This window comes from Rhinoderma darwinii, chromosome 4 (genome assembly GCF_050947455.1).
Source record: "Rhinoderma darwinii isolate aRhiDar2 chromosome 4, aRhiDar2.hap1, whole genome shotgun sequence".
Taxonomy (NCBI): Eukaryota; Metazoa; Chordata; class Amphibia; order Anura; family Rhinodermatidae; genus Rhinoderma; species Rhinoderma darwinii.
In genome coordinates, this window is record NC_134690.1 from 315,282,084 (window position 1) to 315,305,207 (window position 23,124).

Here is a 23,124-nt window from a genome sequence, read left to right on the forward strand (position 1 = left end):
TGTGCGCCTTTAGGTATTTTGACTTTATGAAACGTTGTCGTGGAAAACCAGGTAGCCACATTTACACAGATTAGCTCTAAACATCAGGTTCCTTCCCATATGAGATTTAGGGACTTTCAACTTTGACATTATAATCAGCAAATTAGGACAATAGAGCATGTCTGACTGTGTACTTCCACTTTGGAGGATTGGGCAACGCAGGAACACATTGGTTAAACCCCTGTAAGCAGCTATTAAGTGTTTCCTCTAACAAACTTAATACGGCTTTACACCGATAGTCCTAAACTATCCCCTCTCTATCTGCCGATCAGCATGAGGAAAAATTAGCATCCTTAACTGGCCCTCTCATATCTGCCAGGGATCGTCTTTTTCGTCAAATCTATTACACTCCTGTTTAAAAATTTTAGAATGGGGAGGGCAGCCTCTCCAACTTGCCCTTGTTGCTCTAGAGCAGATGGCTTGTTTGTTTTTTTTTTACACGTTTTGGGACTGTCCGGTCATCACTGGCTTCTGGATAGACATTATGGAATATACTGAACTTAAGATAAGCCTTCCGAGAGTTCTGGACCCTAAAGTCTGTTTGATGTTCTTGGTTGAGGAACTTATTCACGCTATGGCGTCCAGGTCGCTTACAATCCTTTCTATTTTATGCTAAAAAGACTATTCTCATGCACTGCAAGCATCCCAAATTTCCTACATTACTAGCGTGGATTTCTATAGTTAACTCTAATCTCCCCCTATTTAAAAACTTACATATGAGGCCAGGGGATGCCCAAATAAATTCTCCAAAATTATGGCAGTCCTGGATAGCTAACCCGCACACTAGTCTTTAGCCCTTAGTGATCTTTTCTCCTAATTTAGAAATTGGTCATGTGAATGGGGCCCTTTGTGTCTTCTGCTTTGTTCGGTCCTTCATCTGGAGTTTTGTAGTGGACTGCATTCATCTCTTGATTCTATTAACCCCTTCCCGCACCTTGACGTAACTGCACATCGAGGTGTGCAGTAACTTCGCAGCGGCGGTTAACTGTGCAGGGTGTCTGCCCTGCATTCCCCGTTGCCGATCAGTGGCCTATCGCCACTGATTTTGGCAGTTAACCCCTTCGATGCGGCGTTCGATTGAGATTGCCGAATTTAAGGTGTTAAGCGCAGATCGGCAGCCCCCACGTGAAATCACAGGGGCTGGCGATGGTACCCATGGCAAACGGACGCCAGACAATGGCTTCCGGGCTGCCATGTACAGAAGCCTAATGAGGACCAGGCTGGTCGTCGTAGGCTTCCTGTCAGAGTTACTGTCACTTCACAATGACAGTTGGAATACATTACACTACGTAGGTAGTGTAAAGTATTCCAGCAGCGATCAGAGCTGCAAGTCTAAGTGTCCCCAAGTGGAACAAGTAAAGAAAAGTAAAAAAAAAAAAAAGAATAAAAAGGTTTTCAAAAAAGTGTAAAAATAAAAAAAAAAAGTTATAAGTGACATAAACAAGAACCTATAATAAGTATTTTACTATAGGAAAAAAATGAACACGTAAAAAAACAAAAGTACACATATTTGGTATCACCGCGTTCGTAACGACCCCGACTATAAACCTATAATATTATTTTTCCCGCACGGTGAACACCGCAAATAAAATAAACAAAAAACAAATGTCAGAATTACTATTTTTTGGTCACTACCCCTCACAAAATATACAATAAAAAGTGATCAAAAAGTCACATGCACGTCAAAATAGTACCAATACAAACTACAACCCGTGCCGCAAAAAACAAGCCCTTACACAGCTTTTTTGACTGAAAAAAAAAAAAAAAAAGTTATGGCTCTCAGAATATGGAGACACAAAAAAGAATTTATTTTATAAATAAGTTATTTTATTGCGCAAACACTGCAAAATGTAAAAAATAACTATATACATATGGTATCCCCATAATCGTATCGAACCGCAGAATAAAATATAATGGTCATTTATAGCCCAGGGTGAACGCTCTAAAAAATAATTAAAAAACGTTGTCAGAATTGATGGTTTTGCTTGCCGAAAAATGTAATAAAAAGTGATAAAAAAAAATAAAAAAAAATCGCATGTACCACAAAATGGTACCAATAAAAACTACAGATTGTCCCGCAACAAATAAGTTCTTCCCTTCTAAGACCCAGTGTGGGTCCAAACAGCACTTTATTACCACATATGGCAAATTTCCATAATCTGGAGAAATTGTTTTACAAATACTGGGGTGCTTTTCTCCTTTATTCCTTGTAAAAATTAACAATTTTGTCTGATTTTTACAGACTAATTCCAATGAATTCAGCAAAACAACTGTGGGGTCAAAATGCTAACTTTACCCCTAGAAAAATTCCTTGAGGAGTGTAGTTTCCAAAATTGGGTCACTTTTGGGGGGTTTCCACTGTTTTCATCCCTCCAGTACATTGCAAACGCGATACGGCACTGAAAGCTATTTCAGCAAAATCAGAAATACAAAAGGTGCTCCTTCTCTTCTGAGCCCTGCTGTGGGTCCAAACAGCCGTTTATTACCACATATGGGGTATTGCTATAAATCGGAAGAAATTGCTTTACATATGTTGGGGTGTTTTTCTACTTTATTCGCAAAAAAAGTAGATTTTCATCTTCACATACTAATTCAAATAAATTTAGCAAAAAAACTGTCGGTTCAAAATGCTAACTATACCCCTAGATAAATTCCTTGAGGGGTGTAGTTCCAAAATGCGGTCAGTTTTGGGGAGTCTTTACTGTTTTGATACCACAAGATCTATTCAAACCTGACATGGTGCCTAAAATATATTTTAAAAAAAGGAGGCCCCAAAATCTACTAGATGCGCCTTTGCTTCTGAGGCCGGTGTTTCAGTCCATTAGCACACTAGAGCCACATGTGGGATATTTCTAAAAACTACAGAATCTGGGCAATAAATATTGAGTTGCATTTCTCAGGTTAAACCTTCTGTGGTACAGAAAAAATGTATTCCGAATGAATTTTGGCAAAAAAAAAAATTGTAAATTTCACCTCTACTTTGCTTTAATTCCTGTGAAACGCCAAAAGGGTTAAAACACTTTCTGAATGCGGTTTTGAATACTGAGGGGAGCAGTTTTCAAAATGGGGTGATTTATGGGGAGTTACTAATATATAAGGCCCTCAAAGCCACTTCAGAACTGAACTGGTCACTGAAAAAATAGGCTTTTGAAATTTTCTTGAAAATATGAGAAATTGCTGCTAAAGTTCTAAGCCTTGTAACGTCCTAGAAAAATAATAGAATGTTCAAAAAAATGATGCAAACAAAGTAGACATATGGGAAATATAAACTAGTAAGTATTTTGTGTGGTATTACTATGGGTTTTACAAGTAGATACATTTAAATTTAAAAAAAATGCACATTTTTTGCTAGTTTTCTCTAAATCTTGGTGTTTTTTACAAATAAATATTGAATTTATGGACCAAATTTTAACATAAAGTACAATAGGTCACGAGAAAACAATATCAGAATCACTTGGATAGGTAAAAGCATTCCAGAGTTATTACCACATAAAGTGACACGTCAGATTTGAAAAATCGGCTTCGTTCTGAAGGCCAAAACAGGCTCAGTCCTGAAGGAGTTAATTTGCTATATTGAAAAGCGGTTTGTTTCTTTGTTTTTGTTCTTTATGTTATGTTTTATATGGCTCATCATGACTGTATATCTCCTGCTACTTATTTCCTGATCTCTGCAATTTGGTACCTCTAACACCTTTTGTACCTCACAATTGTTCTATGTTTTATGTTTACCTTTGTTTTTTGGAGGTCTTAATAAAATTTACCATTAAAAAAAAATAGGGAGACTGTTGGACATCTAAATATCATCCTTGAGTTATAGGAAAAAGACAAGAGAGCGCATGACTTAACATGCTTTAAGGGAAAAAAAAAGGGCAAAGTAAAAATGAAACTGAATAATTCCACCTTATTTTTATAGTTTTCCAAAATGTATGATGAATTCATGTTTTTATGCAACAAAATGGGACGAAGTCTCTGAGCCCGTTATTTTGTTTGTTTATTTCTTATTCTCAATTATACGGTGCATTGTCGGACACATTTACATGTTAATCACTTCACAGACTCATGCATGGAGCCTCAGCATAGAGTTACTGGGCACCCAGAAGGCATTCACAAAATAAATTAGAACATTAAATAAAAAATTTATTGATCCACAAAAGCATAGTTACATAGTTTGAAAAAAAGACACAGGTCCATCATGTTCCAGCTTTCTCAAATCAATTACACGTCATTCATTGCTTGATTAATTATAAACCTCCATGCCATTTGTCAGTAAATACGGTAATCATTTAGCCCTTTTTTAAAAAAAAAATGCTGACATAGTATATGCCATCACTACCTCTTGGGGAAGGGCATTCCATAGTTTGACTACTCTAACTGTAAAGAACCCTTTCCTATATTGATGCCTAAAACATCTTGCTTCCACATGCAATGAAAGTCCCCATGTCCTTTATATACGTAAATACGGGTCCGGTGTCACCAGTATTGCACCCGTATTTACGGGCACGTTTTCGCTGCAAAATTGCACTGCACTAATCGGCAGCCCCTTCTCTCTATCAGTGCAGGATAGAGAGAAGGGGCAGCCCTTTCCGAGGTAAAAGTAAAAGAAATTAATATCTTAATTGCCTTGGTGACGCTTCCCTCTCTTGACATCCAGCCCGACCTCCCTGGATGACGCGTCAGTCCATGTAACCGCTGCAGCCTGTGATTGGCTGCAGCGGTCACATGGGCTGAAACGTCATTCCGGGAGGCCGGACTGGAGGAAAAAGAAGGGAGTTCTGGATAAGTATGAACGTTTTTTTGTTTTTTTTACAGGTTGATCTATATTGTGATCAGTAGTTTCTGTCCAGGGTGCTGAAAGAGATACGGCCGATCGTATAACTCTTTCAGCACCCTGGACAGTGACTATTTACTGACGTCGCCTAGCAACACTCCTGTAATTACGAGTGCACACACGTAGTCACCCGTAATTATGGGAGCCCCATAGACTTCTAAGGGCCTGCCCGTGCCGTAATTACAACCTAAAATAGGACATGTTCTATATTTTTTAACGGCCCGGGCACCTTCCCGTAAGCATACGGGGAGTTACCCGTGGCCAATAGAAGTCTATGGGCCCGTAATTACAGCCCGTGATTAAGGGTGTTTTTACGTTCGTGTGCATGGGGCCTAAGACGTCTTTTATCCAAGCTGAACAAACCTAATTTTTCTAGCCTTTCATTGTAAGAGAGACATCCCATTTAATAATCTAGTTGCCCCCCTTTGAACACTCTCCAGGTCTCCTATATGCTTTATACAATGTGGAGAGCAAAACTAAATCCCATATTAAAGGTGCGGTCTTACAAGGGATTTATACAGGGGTATATTACATTTAAGTCAAAAGGTTTTTATCTCTTTTTATACACCCGAAAATCTTAATTGCTTTTGCAGCTGCTGCCTGACATTAAGTGCTGCTGCTTAGCTTACCTGTAACCAGAATACTGGGGGTCCTTCTCTTGTTCTGTTATCCCCAGTTTCATTCCATTTAATGTATATGCATTAATACTTTTTCTGCAGCCTAGTTGTATCACTTTACATTGATCAACATTAAAATCCATCTGCCATATTTTTGCCCACTCTGCCAGCTTATCTAGGTCTTTCTGTAATAATTTTCACATGTGAACAGCATCTAATTAATACATTCCATGAGGCAAAGAACAAGATGTACATAGTAATGGTTTACTCACCCCACTGCTCCTGAATAGCAGACAGATTTGCAAGTAACTGCTCGTGATAGACTCGTTCCAGCTGGATGAACTGCATTGCTTTCTCATCTGAATGAGCAGTTAAGAATAATTTCATTGTAATGCAAAATATGAAGCAGGAAAAGCACATGCACCATGTTAAATAACAGAACATAACAGTGTGTTAAATAACATGGTCTAAAATATCACTGTTCAAATAAAAATGTATAATATACCCTTGCAAAGATCCAAATGCTTAACCCATGTGCCAATGCAAAAGCAAATTGCTGCTCTTTCACTCTTCCAACCGACAGGTATTTGGCCTTGTTTTTCTCAGAACGAATTGGGCTTCCATATTGTGTAAAAAAAAAAACACAGCGAAAAACGCTCCGTCGGAACAGAACGCCGTTTTCCCATTGAAATCAATGGGCAGATGTTTTGGAGGCGTTCTGCTTCGATTTTTCGGCCGTTTATGGGCTGAAAAACGGCCGAAAATAGGCCGTGTGAACATACCCTTACAGCGTTCGTAACGACCCCAAGTATAAAACTATAATATTATTTTCCCCGCAAAAAATAATTAAAAAACAATACTAGAATCACTATTTTTTTTGTTCATCACCCCTCCGAAATTTAGAATAAAAAGTGATCAAAAATTTGCATGTACCCCAAAATAATACCAATAAAAACTACAACTCGTCCCGCAAAAAACAAGCACTTACACAGCTTTTTTGACTTAAAAATAAAAAAAATTATGGCTCTCAGATTTTAGCGACACAAAAAAATAAATAATTTTATAGAAAAGTGATTTTATTGCGCAAACGCCACAACACAAAAACAATATACATATGGTATCGCCGTAATTGTACCGACCTGCAGAATAAAGTAAAATGTCATTTATAGCGCACAGTGATTACTGTAAAAAAAAAAAAAGGACAAAAAATATTGTCAAAATGTATGTTTTTTTTGTCACTTTGCTTGCCAAAAAAATCGAATAAAAAGTGATAAAAAAAAAAAATCACATGTACCCTAAAATAGTACCAATGAACACTACAGATTATAACATAACAAATAAGAACTCGCACGGCTCCGGTGGAGAAAAAATAAAAAAAACTTCTGCCACTCAGAATATAGTGACAGAAATTGTGCAGTGTCCAAAAGCGGATAAGATTGGGCACCATTTATCAGTGCGACACCGGCCACACATCTATGAATTATTTATTTACCCCATTATTATGCACTGATGTTCTCCGCACAGATTACATATGCCCGCACATTATAAACTATAATACCAGCAAAACCCCAAACAGAACGATTACCAAGAAAAATCTGTGCTTCAAAAGCCAAATGGCGCTCCTTAACTTCTGAGCTCTGCCGTAGGTCCAAACAGAAGTTTATTACCACATATGGGGTATTACCGTAATAGTGAGAAATAGCTTTACAAGTTTTGGGGTGCTTTTTATTCTTCATTCCTTGTAAAAATAATTTTTTTTATATTTTTTCAGAATTTCATTTTCACAGACAAACTCCAATAAATATAGCAAAAGACCTGTCTGGTCAAGATGCTAACTATACCCCTAGATAAATTCCTTGGAGGTGTGTAGTTTCCAAAACCACTTTTGGGGAGATTCCACTGTTTTGGCACCACAAGACCTCTTCAAACCTGACATGGTGCCTAATATATATTCTAAAAAAGCGAGACCCCAAAATCCTCTAGTTTCTCCTTTGCTTCTGAGGCCGGTGCTTCAGTCCATTATCACACTAGAGCCACATGTTGGATATTTCTAAAAACTGCAGGCAATAAATATTGAGTTGCGTTTCTCTGGTAAAATCTTCTGTGTTACAGAAAAAAAATGTATTCCAAATGAATTTCAGCAAAAAAAATTAAATTTGTAAATTTCACCTCTACTTTGCTTTAATTCCTGTGAAACGCCTAAAGGGTTAATAAACTTTCTGAATACTGTTGTGAATACTTTGAGGGGTGCAGTTTTAAAATAGGGTGATTTATGGGGTCTATCTGGTACTTTTTACACCTCGAATTACGCCTGAAAAAAACTCTCCTAATACGCCTACAAACATCTGCCCATTGCTTTCAATGGGTTTATGGGTTTTACGGTGTTCTGTTCCCACGAGGCTTAATTTTACGCGTCGCTGTCAGAATACGGCGCATAAAATGAGTGCATGTCACTTCTTGGGACGTTTTTGGAGTAGTTTTTCATTGACTCCATTGAAAAACAGCTCCAATAACAGACGTAAATTACGCCGCGAAAAACGCGAGTTGTTAAAAAACAGTCTGAAAATCAGGAGCTGTTTTCGCCTGAAAACAGCTCCGTATTTTCAGACGTATTTTGGTCACTGCGTGTGAACACACCCTAAAACTGACAGGCAATCTATTAGGCCATGCTTCTGGCATGGACTAATAGGCAGTTGAGGAAGGCAGACATGGGGGCCATTGTTAGGCCCCCTGGCTGCCATGGAAACCCGACGGCGCCCCGCGATTTCTTTGTGGGGGCGCCGATGGGGTGACAGAGGGAGCTCACTCCCTCTGTCAAACACAATAGATGCTGCTGACGCTATCAACAGCAGCATCTAATGGGTTAAACTGCTGGAAATTGACCGTGCTTCTATTCCGGCAGTTGGGGCAGGAGCCAAACATCCATGATCCTGCCGCTGATCACATGGGTACACTGGCAGTACCCACCCGATCAGAGTGACGGATATATCCGTCGCTATGCGGGAACGAACACCTGCTTGCGACGGATATATCTGTCGCTCATCGTTAAGGGGTTAAAAAAACGCTATTAAAAATAATAGATTATTAGTGTCATGCGGCATGAAAAATTGTGCTATACAGTACCCAAATAAATTTTCTCAATAATAGTGTCACAAGGCGCCCCACCCCCAGAAAAGTAATATAGGGAGTATTTAACAATACTAAAACCAATAGTTCCATTTAGTACCATTAACCCTTTCGGGACTGAGCCATTTTTTGATTTTTCATTTTCGTTTTTCACTCCCCGCATTCCAAGAGCCATAACTTTTTTATTTTTCAATCTGAGTGGTGTGGGGGCTTATTTTTGCAGGGGGATTTGTAGTTTCTTTTGGTACCATTTATAGTTCCATATAATGTACTGGGAAACTGAAAAAAAATTATTTGCGGGTTGAAGTTGGAAAAAACTGCGATTCCTCAATTGTTGTTTGGGTTTCGTTTTTACGGCTTTCACCGTGCGGTAAAAACAAGAACTTATCTTTATTCTGTGGATCAATACAATTACGGTGATACTAACTTTATATACCGTATTTTTCGGACTATAAGACTAACGTACTGCAGTATACTGTCATTTTTACAGGCTTCTGTTAGCAGAGGCAGAGTGAAGGCAGTCCTGGGGGCCTTCATTAGGCTGAACTGCCATGACAACCGTGGTCACCCCCCGATCTCGTTGTGGGGGGGCGATGAGTTTTCAGGGTGGGCCGCCCCCCTCTTTTCAACACCTCAGATGCTGCGGTCATAATTGAGGGGTTAAACAGCCAGGAACAGCGCGATCGCTGCTCCTGGCTGTCATACATCAGACACCCGCAGCATATGTAGCGCGCTCCAAATATCACCCCCTCGCACCCGGACGTAATAACACGCCTGGGTGTGCGAAGGGGTTAAGAGATGTTCACACTGGTCTGACCCAGATACGACAGGGAATTCCGGGCCGAAAGTTTGCACCAAATCATGTTTAACATGATGCAGACTGGCACCAGATAAGGGGATTTTAAAAAGAAAAAGGCCATACTCCCCTCTCCTTGGTCTCCTATAGCAACATGTCACTCCTGCCAGGGCTGGTGCCAGTGCTGCCGGCCTCCTGGGATGATGATTTCTCCTCCCTTTTCAGCCTGTGATTGGCTGCAGCGGTCATCCCAGGAGGCCAGCATCACTAAGACCAGAGAGGGAAGAGTGAGGAATCACTATGAGAACGCCAGAAGAGGCAAGTATGTAGCATTTTTTATTTATTTTTTATTTTACTACTTTTCTGGGAATATGTAGCTTTACTGCAACAAAAAAAAATTGCAACATGTATTTGTTGTGGAATTTCACTTTGCCACTCATTGTCTGCGTTTTTTTCTGGGGGAAGTCTGCAACAAATATGCAACTATTCTGCAGCAGAAATTGACGTGCTGTGGATTAAAAAAATCTGCACCATATACGCACGCACGCACGCACGCACACAGTAATTGCACACTCCAGTCACCCTTTTCGATCCCATATACTGATACTTTCCTCCTGTAGTCTCGGTTCTTCTATAGTCTCGGTAACTTCAGTCTCCTCTCACTCTTTTAGCAGGGGCCAGGACTCCGTGTTAGGGGGGAGGAGCGTGCAGAGGGAAAGTAGTAGCTGAGGTGTCTAACAAGGAAAAACAAGCTGCATTTTAGCATCAGTGCAGACACAGTGAAGGAGCAGTCGACTGCGCTATTGATTCCGTCAAAACGACAGAACCCTGTCACAATGGTGACAGACGGAAACCATTAGCTAGGTTTCCATCACCATCGAGTTCAATGGTGAGGGAAACGGAAGCTGAGGTTTCCGTTTGCCTTTCCGTTGAGGGGATAACCCGACGGAACCCCTCAATGAAAGGGCAACGGTGATGTAACCCGGAAAACTTGTAAAATGCCGGCGGCTATAAGATTTACTGGGAGATCGGCCTTGGGGGCATCTGCCCCCCGGCCCAGCCCGCCCCTGGGCTCCTGCATACATCTGTGTTTGTGGGGATTGCTTTATATCACGGATCAGTGCCCACATACACAGATGTATGCAGGCCTGTACAGGAGAGTGGCCCCTGAGCAGCGGAGCAGCCGGTCCACCGGGAAAATTCCCGGTATAGTACATGGCCAATCTGCCCCATGTAATATAATAAAATTCACCGGCAGAAAATGTCTAGCTGTACAGGCTACTGAATTCACCATTGCACAGATGTAATGTGAAAGGATACAATCTTCTTCCTGGAGATAAGTCTCTGCTATCTAAAGAGAAAACAGCATTATGGGTACATTTATTACAGAATGCACATTAAATGATATTACCATTTATATCCATTTCTTTCGTTCTGTTCAGTCATTCACACATTACCCCATTATGGCAACTAATTTATAGCAATTTTATGAAGCAAGCTGAATTCATCGCGTCACATCAGAATTGAAACAACCGCCCAATTTTGTCTTCAAACTGAATAGTATTTTTGCTAAATTAAATAGACTCCGTTACAAAGTTGCTATAAAAAGCACACGTCGAGTGTGCACGTTTATTTTAATAGGCAGAGAAATAAAGCGCTGCCAGACTCAAATGCCCAAGCGCTTCTTCTTGACATCTGCCATCAGGAACCTCACATACACATCTGATTGCCAACTGAGCTTCACAAAATTGGCAGCTTCAGACAACTATTATCTTATGTGTATGGCCAGCTTTACTGTTGTGGTCACTGACAGTACTTCAAATAAACAGGGCTGGAAGGCTTCACCCCTAAAACCATTATGGAAGATGAACTAAGGGATGAAGTGCAGGCAAACATAGCAAAATTTAGTATGTGTATAAAGCTAGGGGCTCTCTTAATTTGATAAGGACACTTTTTGAGGCAGCATTGGGCTTTAAGGAGTCATTCTATTGTGAGAAAATAGAGGAACTTGACTTTTTCTGGAAAAGAGCTATTAGCTGATATTTGTGAAGTGTAGCTACATTTTAAATACATCCACTACAGTTTACTATATCAGTTGCTCTCTCATATGCTGGAAATTAAGACATATCACACTTTAAAGGGGGATTACCAATTCAGACATTTATGGCATTTCCACAGGCTATGCCATAAATTTTTGATAGATACAGGTCCCAGAAATTTGATATAGGTATGGGTCCCAGAGCTGGGACCCGCATCTATCAACAATGTATGGCATATCCTGTGGATATGCCACAAATGTCTGAGTTGGGAATAATCCTTTAAGATTTTGGTTAAATGTGTTGTCCCAGAATTGCCAATTATCCCCTATCCGCAGCATAAGTGATAAGTGTCTGATCGATGGGGGCCTCAATCGCTAGCGCCCCCACTGATTGCAGGAACAGAGTTTCTGAAACCCTCTCTCTTGCTCATTGCTCGACCACGGTTTGCATCAGTCCCATAAACATTGAATGCAGCAGTATGTGTATTGAAAACCACCGCTTCATTTAAAGGGAGTCTGTCACCATAAATTGGCCTATAAGAGCAGCAGCACAGTAAGATAGTGTAGCCTCACCTGAATATAATGTGGTCTTTCTTTTCAGATGCGTCGCTCCGTTGCAGAAATATACGTTTATTCTGTATATGCAGATGAGCTGTTAGAAGCAACGGTGATGACCTCGTTGCTCCAAACAGCTCTATCTGCTCTCCCCAGTCCACCCCTCCCTCCCCTTCTTCTCTGATTGACATGGCCAGGCATTCTCCTGAGCGTGCCTCGGCTTCTGAATCGGCGCAAGCGAAGTACTGCACTGAAGTGTCACGGGTCGAATCGGCTCTACTGCGCATGTGTCAATTAAGTCACACTAATCTGGGTATAGTGTGACGTAAATCGGCGCATGCACAGTAAAGCCGATTCGACCTGTGAGACACTTCAGTGCTGTACTGCGAATGTGAAGTGTGCTCAAGAGAATGTTTTTTTCAAGGAAAATTTCTGGTGACTGACTCCCTTTAAGCTCAAGCTCCTCTCACCGCGTTCTAGTGATTAGCGATTTATTGCTTGTTGCCCAGATCACGAGAAAAGTGCCACTATGGTCGCTATAGAGTGGTATTATTCAGTTACAGTTCTGTAACAGTATGCTGGTTTTGGTAAGGAGGGGGGGAAATGCGGTCTTGGGTCTTGTTCCCCTGATCTTTTAGGAACCTTGCAATGCCCCTAGCCTACCAGCTACACAAATCACAACTCTGAGGACCAACATGCAAAAACATACCTGATGAAGGCACATAGGAAGCATACGACCATCAGTCTGTTCCAACCCTTCTCGAATAAGGGAAAACAGGGAGTCTCGGAGTTGTTTCCGATTCTTGTGTTCCGGGCTAACATGCGAGTCAAGTGTGGTCATGTCATGTGCAGAATCCGCACACTTGTCGTCTTCTGAAACAGATGCATCAGCTAATGACGAAAGCCCTAAAGGAAATATAAAAATGGGTTAAGCAATTATACTGGGACAAGGTTTCGGATGAAAGGCGATTCATTGTAAACTCGACAATAAAATGCTAAGGGTCAAAGTTATAATTTTATCAAAACTCGAGATAAATATTGGAGTATCAGAACTGAATTGCTTGCATAATATTACGATTATAGAAATGTAGTACCAGTAGGAGGGCGCTGAAATCTGTAAGCAAGCCAATGGGTTAAGCTCAGGGACAAAACAACATTTGTCTTCGGTAACAGATATAAAATGGCATGTTACACGACTGCAGTAATTATCCTGTGTGAGGAACCTTATGAAGAAAATGGTTTGTCCTTCAATGGTTGCGCCGATTCTCCACGGTTTTCTTCATAAAAGTTGCATCTATTGTGAGTTGGGATAGTACCTTTAGATCCTGCCGGCATTTACCCTTTGGACGGCTGCACCTCTAGGCTTGCCGAGATATATGATATTTAGTTGTTATGTCGCACACAACCAAAAAAGGTTAGCAAGATTCTACCTACCCTGTCTGAAGGATTTATATCACAGAGAAGCACTGTCCTATATAGCGCTCTGCCCTCTTATCGGTTTTGGTTATTTTACTATTTTCCCATGATGCTCCAAATGCTGTCCGACTGTCTGCATTTGTAAATCATGTGCCAGCACTTCCGGTCTTACTGACCACGGGTTTTAGTCTCCTAACAGACCTAACCATCGTGGTTACAGACAATAATTTAAGCGGTTTGGGTCAGAATAGGGCAGGGAGGCTCTACAAAATAAGCCAGAAGCCGTTATTGAAGATAACCACTCAGTGGCATAACTATAGGGGTCGCAGAGGTCGTAATTGCGACAGGGCCCCGATGCCAGGGAAACCTGCGGACCCCCGCACCACATCAATGAAAAGTTACTATAGTAACTGGTGCCTATGAAATAAAATACACCGGCCCCCGTTACTATAGTGACTGACGGCAGTGACCGTCCTTGTTCCGAAGCGCAGCGGAGGTCCTGACGTCACAGCACTGTGCGCAGCGCATGACATCAACGCTATGCACTGCGCACAACAGCCCGACCCTGGATGGAGTCAGGACCTCCGTTGTGGCCAAAGAGGAGGGTAAGTTTAATACCACTGTCTGCTGGAGCTGATTGGCGGGGGTGCCGGGAGTCGGACCCCGACCTATCAGCTGTTTTGAAGGGGTGCAGCTACGAGCGCTACTTCCCCTTCATTCCGGTCACTTTCTCACACTGTGAATCGCCGACACGGACGTGTCAGCGATTCACAGCATGAGCAAGTAAGGGAAACGAAGGGGAAGCAGCACTTGTACGAGCGCTGCACCCCCTTCAAAACAGCTGATTGGCGGGGGTACCGGGATGGCCTATCCGGAGGATAGGCCAGTAATGTTTAGGGACTGGACAACCACTTTAAGCCTACCATGTGGTAGGCTTAGATACAGGGACCAACAAACAGTATCACACATGCACATGGGCCTACTATATGCATTAGGCTGTGTTCACATCGCCATTGCTCTTCCGTTGGGGGTTTCTGTCACCATTGAGATCAATGGTGAGGGAAACGGAAGCTGAGGTTTCAGTTTGCCATCCCGTTGAGGGGTTACCCGACGGAAACCTCAGATGGAACCCCTCAACGGAAGGGCAGCGGCGATGTGAACTGGCCCTAATGTTTTCTTTTTGTGGTTTTTTTTTACAGGTTCGGTTGTTGGACTATGTCGGATTAGAGGACGGCTTTTTTTTTTTATAATCAATAAAAATGGTTAACGAGGGTTGTGTGGGTTGTTTTTTTTTAATTTCAATAAACCTTTTTTTTCTATGTCTTTATATTCTTTTTAAACTTTACTACTACCGCCTTAGTAATGGCCGCTGGCTGATTGACAGCGTCCATTACTGAGACGGGACTTAGTGTTAGCCGGGAAAAAGGCTAACACTAACCCCCACTATTACCCTGGTACCCACCGCCACCAGGGGTACCGGGAAGTCTTGTACGATCCAGTACCTGAACATCTGCCGTGATGGTCGGGTACTGGAGCGGCCACAGGCTGGTATTATTAGGCCCTTCCCACCCTGGTAATGCTAGCCTGCTGCTGCAGTGTTGTATCTGCCTGGTCATGAAGAATGGGGGGACCCCACGTCATTTTTAAAAATAAATAAATAAAATAATTGGAAAAAACGATGTGGGGTTCCCCCATTTTTGTAACCAGCCAAACACAACATAGCAGCAGCAGGCTAGCATTACCAGGGTGGAAAAGGTCATTGTTTTTGGGCTTTCCCAGCCTAATAATACCAGCCTGTGGCCGCGCCGATGCCCCTCCAACATTATAGATGTTCGGGTACTGGATCGTACCTGGCTCTTCCTGGTAGCGGTGGGTACCCGGGTAATAATGGGAGTTAGTGCTAGCCGCTTCATGGCTAACATTAAGCCCCGCCTTAGTAATGGACTATGTCAATCGGCCAGCAGCTATTAATAAGGCTGTAGTAATAAAGTTTAGAAAAATAAAAAGACATAGAAAAAATATTTCAGTGAAATAAAAATCCCACACACAACCCTCGTTATCCATTTTATTGAGAATTAAAAAAAAATATGCCGTTATTAAAGTAGTCCAACAACCGAAGTTGTAAAAAAAAAAAAAAACAAACAATAATTAGTAACACATAAAAAGGAAAAACAATTATTATTCTTACCTTTCCTGGGTCCAGCGCTGGAGCCGCAATGTCAGTGGGCTGAGTTCCTATGTCTAATCCTATCGTGTGATATACTGTCTGCTGAGCCACTAACTAATCCAATCATGTGTGATACTGTCTGCTGAGCCACTATATCTAATCCTATCCATAGCTATAGGTTTGTAGTGCTACAGATATGCGGTCTCCTATATACACATATACATACATGCACACACAATTTTTTTTGGGAGGGGGGGGGTATATGTATTGGGGCTATTTCCCCTGACGTTTCAAGACCTTAGTGACGCCCCTGGCTGCTAGTGCTGCATCATTGGGTCACTTAGGAGACCCAGCGATGCAGCTGAAAGCTGCGGGCCATCGGCCATGAGAAGTTTGGGGGGGCCGCAAGAAAAACCTTTGCAACGGGCTATGCCCCTGCTCCCACTGCTGTCCTAAGGTAGGAGAACATGTGCTTAAACCAGGTGATAGAATGAGGACAAGGAGTAAAACAAGATACTGATGAGCATAGAGCTAAGTGGTATTGTTAGATTGGCAGAGGGGAGTTTTTGAGGGGGGATTTACAGCCAAGTGGGAGACAGCAATACAAAATAACTCTGCCAGTGGATGTTTGTACAGTAATGCCAGGTTTACATACGTAGTTAAGAAATCGTTATATTTGCAAATGCCCCACTCATTTATGACCTCCGTCAAGTGATATTTTTATACATCTAGGATTCGCGTGATTCCTATGATTGCAGTACTGCCATGTACTAAGCAGCAATGAAATAATCACTGGGTCGAAAGATCTGCAATGTTGAATCTAAAAATACACCAGTGGTCTAACGGTATTGAGGGCAATGATTAATTTAAGTTTAGACTCTACAAGCTATTTAAAATAATTTTATAGAACTAAAGGTTTACCTTACTAATCTATCTGACATTAGAGTGGAATTATGTAATGCTGGCTATCAAAGAAATGAAAACAGCGCCACACACTGACTAAATCACGGAACTATACCAATCCTCCTGAGAAAGGTTATGAATGTATGTAGGTGTTTCTGGACCTTTTTGTAAATGTTTTTTGAGGGGTAAGTGTATAAAAAAAAAAAATACACTCAGCCGATCCTGCATGTTTATAGGATAGTCTGGAGAAATAACGGTCAACTGAACACTCGCAGATATTTTATAATGTGTAGAGCGGATTTCAGGGACTGGCTGTAGGGTAAGGGGGAGCCCACTGGTACCAATATCTCAGCTCCTGTGGGATACATACATAGATCTGTAAAGTGCCTTTCCTAGAACAGAGCGCTGCCTTAGACACGTTCTGCTTACAGTCAAAAGTTTTAAGAAACTAATGATCAACTTATATGTTTTAAAGGGGTTGTCCGATGACCGAAAACGCGCCTAATTGATTAGGAAATGTAGAATTAAACAGGTTGTCCCAAGATTAAACGTTCCCTCCTAAACAAATGATAGGTGATAACATGCTGAACAGTGGGGGGTCCGACGACTGATCACGAAAGGGGGTCTCGTTCCTGAACAAATGAAGCGGCATGTCGAGCATGCTCCCTGCTGCTCCATTCATTCCTATTGCACTGCCGGAGATTAGAAGAGTATAGCGCTCACCTATCTCTGGCTGTCTCATAGATAGTGAATGGAGAGTCAGTGCGATCTGCTCTCAGTGTGAGCCGTACAAAGAAAAACATAACAGCAATCATAATAATAATAATAATAAAGATGGCTCACACTGAAAGCAGATAGCTCATAGTGCTGACAGTCAAGGGGGGAGGTAAGATAACAGAGAATAAGGAGAGCAGGATGAGAACACTTGCAGTCAACCCCTTTAAAAAGGGAGTCTGTCACATGAAATTTGCAGTCATCAACGAAGAACAGTAATGAGGTGTAGCCTCACCTTAATCTAACACGGTTTTAATTTTTCAGCTCCGTGGCAGTGATTATCACTTTACTCCTTATATGCACATTAACTTTTTAGAGCAACTGCTCTAACTTCTGTCCCCAGTCCAACTTTTTTTGATTTATTTTTTTAGTCCCACTAGGGGACTTCACAATGCGATCTTTTGATCGCTGCTATAATGCTTTGGTATACTACGTATAGCAAAAGCATTATTGCCTGTCAGTGTAAAACTGACAGACAATCTGTTAGGACGTGCCTTTGGGTGATAGAGACAGCGCAATAGGTTAATAGCGACCCCAGCATTTAAGGGTTTAAACGGCCGTGAGCACCTGCTCCAGCCTGCACGGAACACCCATGCAGGACTTAGACTAGGCTGCCGTGTGAAAAAGTGATGGCCTAGCCTAAGGCCCTATAGTGACAGCCGTGAAAAGGCATATTGGTAGTCACTAAGTGGTTAAGGATGAGCTTATAATAACTTTTAGCATGAGTTTCTAATAAGCTAGTTCAAAGGCGACAACAATATCAGAATATCACTAAGGCCGGATTCACACGAGCGTGTGCGTTTGCGCGCACAAAAAACGAACTTGATAGCTGCATGTGTCAGTCCCGTATGATGCGCGGCTGCGTGCTTTTCGCGCAGCCGCCATCATTATGACACTCCATTTGGATGTTTGTAAACAGAAAAGCACGTGGTGCTTTTCTGTTTTCATTCATCCTTTTCACAGCTGTTGCGCGAATCACGCTTGTCCCACGGAAGTGCTTCCGTGTGGCATGCGTGGTTTTCACGCACCCATTGACTTCAAAGGGTGCTTGATGCGCGAAAAACGCTCAAAGAACGGACATGTCGTGACTTTGACGCAGCGGACCAACGCTGCGTAAAAATCACGCAACTGTCTGCACGGCCCCATAGACTAATATAGGTCCGTGCGACGCGCGTGAAAATCATGCCATTGCACGGACGTATATCCCGTTCGTCTGAATAAGCCCTTAGTTTGTGAACTCAGACCCCCCCCCCCCCACTGAGAAAGAAAGGGCTATATAAAGCGCTTAAACCCATTTGACACTGGATTGCTGGATTGTTACTAAAAATCTGACATATCATTCTAAGCAAATGGTTACTAATTTTTAAAAAAAGGCTCCTTGTTTAGAATATTGCGGTTCCCAGCAAAATGAATCTCAAAGCAAAGCCAAAGGGGTTTAAAAAGGCTCTGTAACCAGTTTATAAGTGCCCTATCTCCTACATAAGCTGATCTGCGTGGTAATGTAGATAAGTGATTTTTATTTTGAAAAACGATTATTTTTGATCAAGTTATGAAAAATTTTAGATTTATGCTAATTAGTTTCTGAATGCCCAACTTGGCGTTTTTTAATTTTTGACCAAGTGGGCGTAGTAAAGAGAAGTGTATTACGCTGACCAATCAGCGTCATACACTTCTCTACATTCATGGCCTTCTGTACTCACAGCACAGCGTGATCTCGTGAGATCATGCTGTGTGGTCACTTACTCACACATTAACTTTGGCCGCCATGGTCAACACCCAGCTTGAAAAGTTTCCCCCCTCCCATATACTAATGTGCCACAAACAGGAAGTTAATATCACCAACCATTCCCATTTTATTTAGGTGTATCCATATAAATGGCCCACCCTGTATATAATGTGTATATCATCAAAAAGTTAATTTATTGCAGTATTTCAATTGAATCTATTTAATAGGAGTTTCACTTTTTCATCTATTTCCAGCATTTGTTTTTTTTTTTTTCAAATGTTGATGAAATGGTGACAGTTCATGAAAACCCAATATTTAGTGTCTCAGAAAATGCAAATATTATATAAGCCCAATTTCAAAAATGATTTTTTAATACCAAAATGTTAGTCTACTGAAAAGTATATGCACACAATACTTGGTCTGGGCTCCGACTCTGCATGAATTACTGCATCAATGCGGCGTGACATGGAGGCGATCACCCTGTGGCACTGCTAAGGTGTTATGCTTTTGTTAGCAGCCTTCAGCTCGTCTGCATTGTTGGGTCTGGTGTCTCTCCTCTTTCTCTTGACAATACCCCATAGATTCTCTAAAGGGTTTTGGTCAGGTGAGTTTGCTGGCCAATGGTTATTAAACCAGGTAGTGGTACTTTTGGCAGTGTGGGCAGGTGCCATGAAATCAGCATCTCCTTTAAAGCTTGTCAGCAGAGGGATGCATGAAGTGCTCTAAAATGTCCTGGTAGACAGCTGCGTTGACTCTTGACTTAAAGAGGCTCTGTCGCCACATTAAAGTGCCCTATCTTGTACATAATATGATCGGCGCTGTAATGTAGATTACAGCAGTGTTATTTATTTAGAATAACGATCAATTTTGACGAAGTTATGACTTATTTTAGATTTATGCTAATGACTTTCTGAATGCCCAACTGGGCGTGTTTTTACTTTTTGACCAAGTGGGCGTTGTGGAGAGAAGTATATGACGCTGATCAATCAGCGTCATACACTTCTCTCCATTCATTTACTCGGCACATAGTGGTCTTTCTAGATCATGATGTGCAAGTCACACACTCACACATTAACGTTACTGAAGTGTCTTGAGAGTTAATAGACATCGCTTCCAGCCAGGATGCGATGTCTATTCACACTCCCGACACTTCGGTAAAGTTTCTGTGGGACTTACTCATACAGTGTGATCTCGCGAGATCACGCTGTGCTGTCATTCATTTCCATCTGTACTCACAGCCCAGCAAGATCACGCTGTGCTGTGTGAGTAAGTCCCACAGAAACTTTACCAGCGAGATCACGCTGTGCAGTGAAGGAAGCTGGGCTGGAATGAAAGAAGTGTATGACACTGATTGGTCAGCGTCATACTCTTGTCTTTACAACGCCCACTTGGTCAAATGTTAAAAACGCCCAGTTGGGCATTAAGAAATGAATTAGCATAAATCTAAAATTGTTCGTAAACTTGCTCAAAAATTGGTCGTTTTTCAAAATAAAAACCATTGTTATCTACATTACAGAGCCGATCAGATTATGTAGGAGATAGGGCACTTATAAACTGGTGACAGAGCCTCTTTAAAGTTAAACTGTATTACAAGGCTGCCTGCTTTCAAGGTAGAATAGCATGTAGACAAGTCGGCTACACTATTAGTTCGAATGGCGCAAAAATGATTGTAAAAAAAAAAAAAAATTACCCTATTATGCTAATAATTATGGCCCGTCATTGCTGGCAGCTTGGAAACAAAGACCAGAAGAGCTGGATCGGCGAGTAGTGTTTTTTTTTTTGGTTTTTTTTGCAATTTTATAAAACATTTGCGTTATAGGTTTTTTTCCCCCTTTTTCAACACCCCTTATGATTCTACCTGTGGATTTTCCATTTGGTGTTTTCTTATTTCTATTACTGCGTCTTCCAGCCATACGTTTTCCTTTAGTGGAGGCACTGTCCTTGGCGGACAGAGGAGCAGATGCTAAGCTTTCCACCACTGTAATATCCTCTTCACAGCTCTTCCTGCAGCTAAGTTGACCACACATTATGTTGCAGTTTTCATTATTATTAATGCTATCCTGGGCATCTCTATTTTGAAGGCTGATCTCAGTGTTCCTACTCAAGGGTTGGTCTCTATTTAGTTTGTTCTCATTCTTGTCAGAAGCCATTTGCAAAGAGGTTTCCTCTGCTTCAGCATTAGGACAAACCACCAAGCCATCCTCTGCGTTGGTTTGCAAGCCTGTTTGTGGGGCTTCCTCTGTGTTCATTGTGGCAAGTATTAGACCATTTCAAATCGTGCCTAAAAGTTTAATGGGAACAAATAAAGAAAAATAAGATCATAATACATATACACAACCACTTGCAATGTCAATCACAGAAAAACAGGTGACAAAATGCTCCTTGTGAATAGTGCATGTACATAAGACCACGCTTATAGTAATAGCTTCTTTATATGAGCCATAATGTTGAGACAGACAACAGTGCTAGCTCACACTTTGATAATAAATTAAACAACTAACGTTTTAAATCCAAATTTCATTGTAATAATAAAACGCTTTGATAGGACAATAGTAGGACTCCCTTAAATGGATAAACACCACGGTCTCATAAATACCGGTATATGAATGTTGAGCCAAGAACCTGCTCTGCTCAAACAAGCAAAAAAAAATTCAAATTCTAACTTTCATTCACTTCTGACTTGTGTCCAACAGGTATAAGGAAATGACATTCAAGAAAAAAAACAAATTGCGAGGTGCTGTAGTGTGCGGCTTGAACGCAAATCATGCCCCAAAAAAGTCGTTCAATCATGATTTCATGAGACACATATCGTCATGTAGTCCTAGCCTTAAGCTCGCTATACACATTAGATTTTACAGGGATGCTCCACCAAGTCTCTGACAGCTTGGATTTTATGATGTCTGATACTTTGTTCCTCAGAAAAATAATAGAGTCAGAGATGCCACTTTACCCATTTCCCTATTAAATTTAAACAGATACACTCAGCCCACTTACACGTGCATGTATCTGGAAACAATTTAGCAATTACAGCAAACGCATTCAAACTAAAGTAATGACACACAAACAGATGCGAACGTCACAATGCATCCACAGTGCAGGGAGAAAAAGTAAGGCAACCTCTGTGTTAATTACTTCTCCAATAGTGAATTGGCAAAAAGTGTTTCAATTAAAGATAGGAGATTGGAAGTGTGGTTTTCACAGGTGCTTTGCCCATTAAATAAAGGCACACAAAGCCTGGTTATTGACACATCTGTTCTTCTCAAGTAAGATTGGTTTGTGTGAACTATGCATCAAGAAAAACAATTTTCAGAAGACCTCAGAAAACGTCTTAGGCCTCATTCACATTGTGTTTTTAACCTCCGTTTAGCATGTACGTCAGGAATGCTCCAGACTTAAGCTATTGGAGCCCTATGGACACGTTCAGCTTAACGGATGCCAAAAACAACGTCCTTTTGTACTCCCATCGGGCTTGTATACATCGGTGTACCTTTCTTTTTCGAGGATAGAATAACGTAGGAGACTACGCTATTCCATCTCGAGGGATCAAGAAAAAAAATTGATAACGCATGGTATACTTTTTTTGAAACATGGGAGCTTCTATGTGACGGATGCCACTGTATGGCATTCGTCAGAGGTTTACTTTAAACATATACCTCCGGAAGCTTCCCCAGGCCAGAATCCCCCATAAGAGCATCAGGCAGCGTTCATCCCGAGGATTGCAATGGAAAAAATTACAAATGTTTTTCTGCATTCCACCACCCAAAAAAATTATAATCAAGACAACAAAATACGACGTTATCCAGACATCTAAATTTAAAATTTTATTACAAAAATATAATAAAATAACAAAAAGTAGTAATATTAATTTTACCAATCCCCTGCAGCTCCTGTGCTAAAGCTTATCAGGTCCCCCTGCTGGTTTCTGTTCTTCCTGCTCCAGTGATGGCACATGACCGCTGTAGCCAATCACTTGCTAAAGCGGTGAACACCACTGAGATCACCATTGCACAGTCACATGTCGTGTTAACACTACAGTATATACAGACAATGGCGGCCATTGCTAATATGTCAGTACCTGGGTGCAACACACTATGAACAAATGTGCAAAATATACCCAAGAGAAGGAAGAGACTGTAGGA

The 23,124-nt window shown here is 41.3% G+C and overlaps 1 protein-coding gene across 2 annotated transcripts in view; it reads right to left on the reverse strand.

Annotated features, from left to right (window-relative positions):
• The window catches only part of CNST (consortin, connexin sorting protein), a 206,485-nt gene that overhangs the window by 114,894 nt on the left and 68,467 nt on the right, over positions 1-23,124 (reverse strand). For both annotated transcript variants that reach the window (XM_075862744.1, XM_075862743.1), the window contains exons 2-5: positions 20,844-21,266; positions 12,709-12,905; positions 10,727-10,757; positions 5,757-5,843 (exon numbers count right to left, since the gene is read on the reverse strand). In XM_075862744.1, coding sequence (XP_075718859.1) covers positions 5,757-5,843; positions 10,727-10,757; positions 12,709-12,905; positions 20,844-21,234 — 706 coding nt within the window. In that variant the 5' untranslated portion in view covers positions 21,235-21,266. The remainder of the gene's footprint in view (positions 1-5,756; positions 5,844-10,726; positions 10,758-12,708; positions 12,906-20,843; positions 21,267-23,124) is intronic.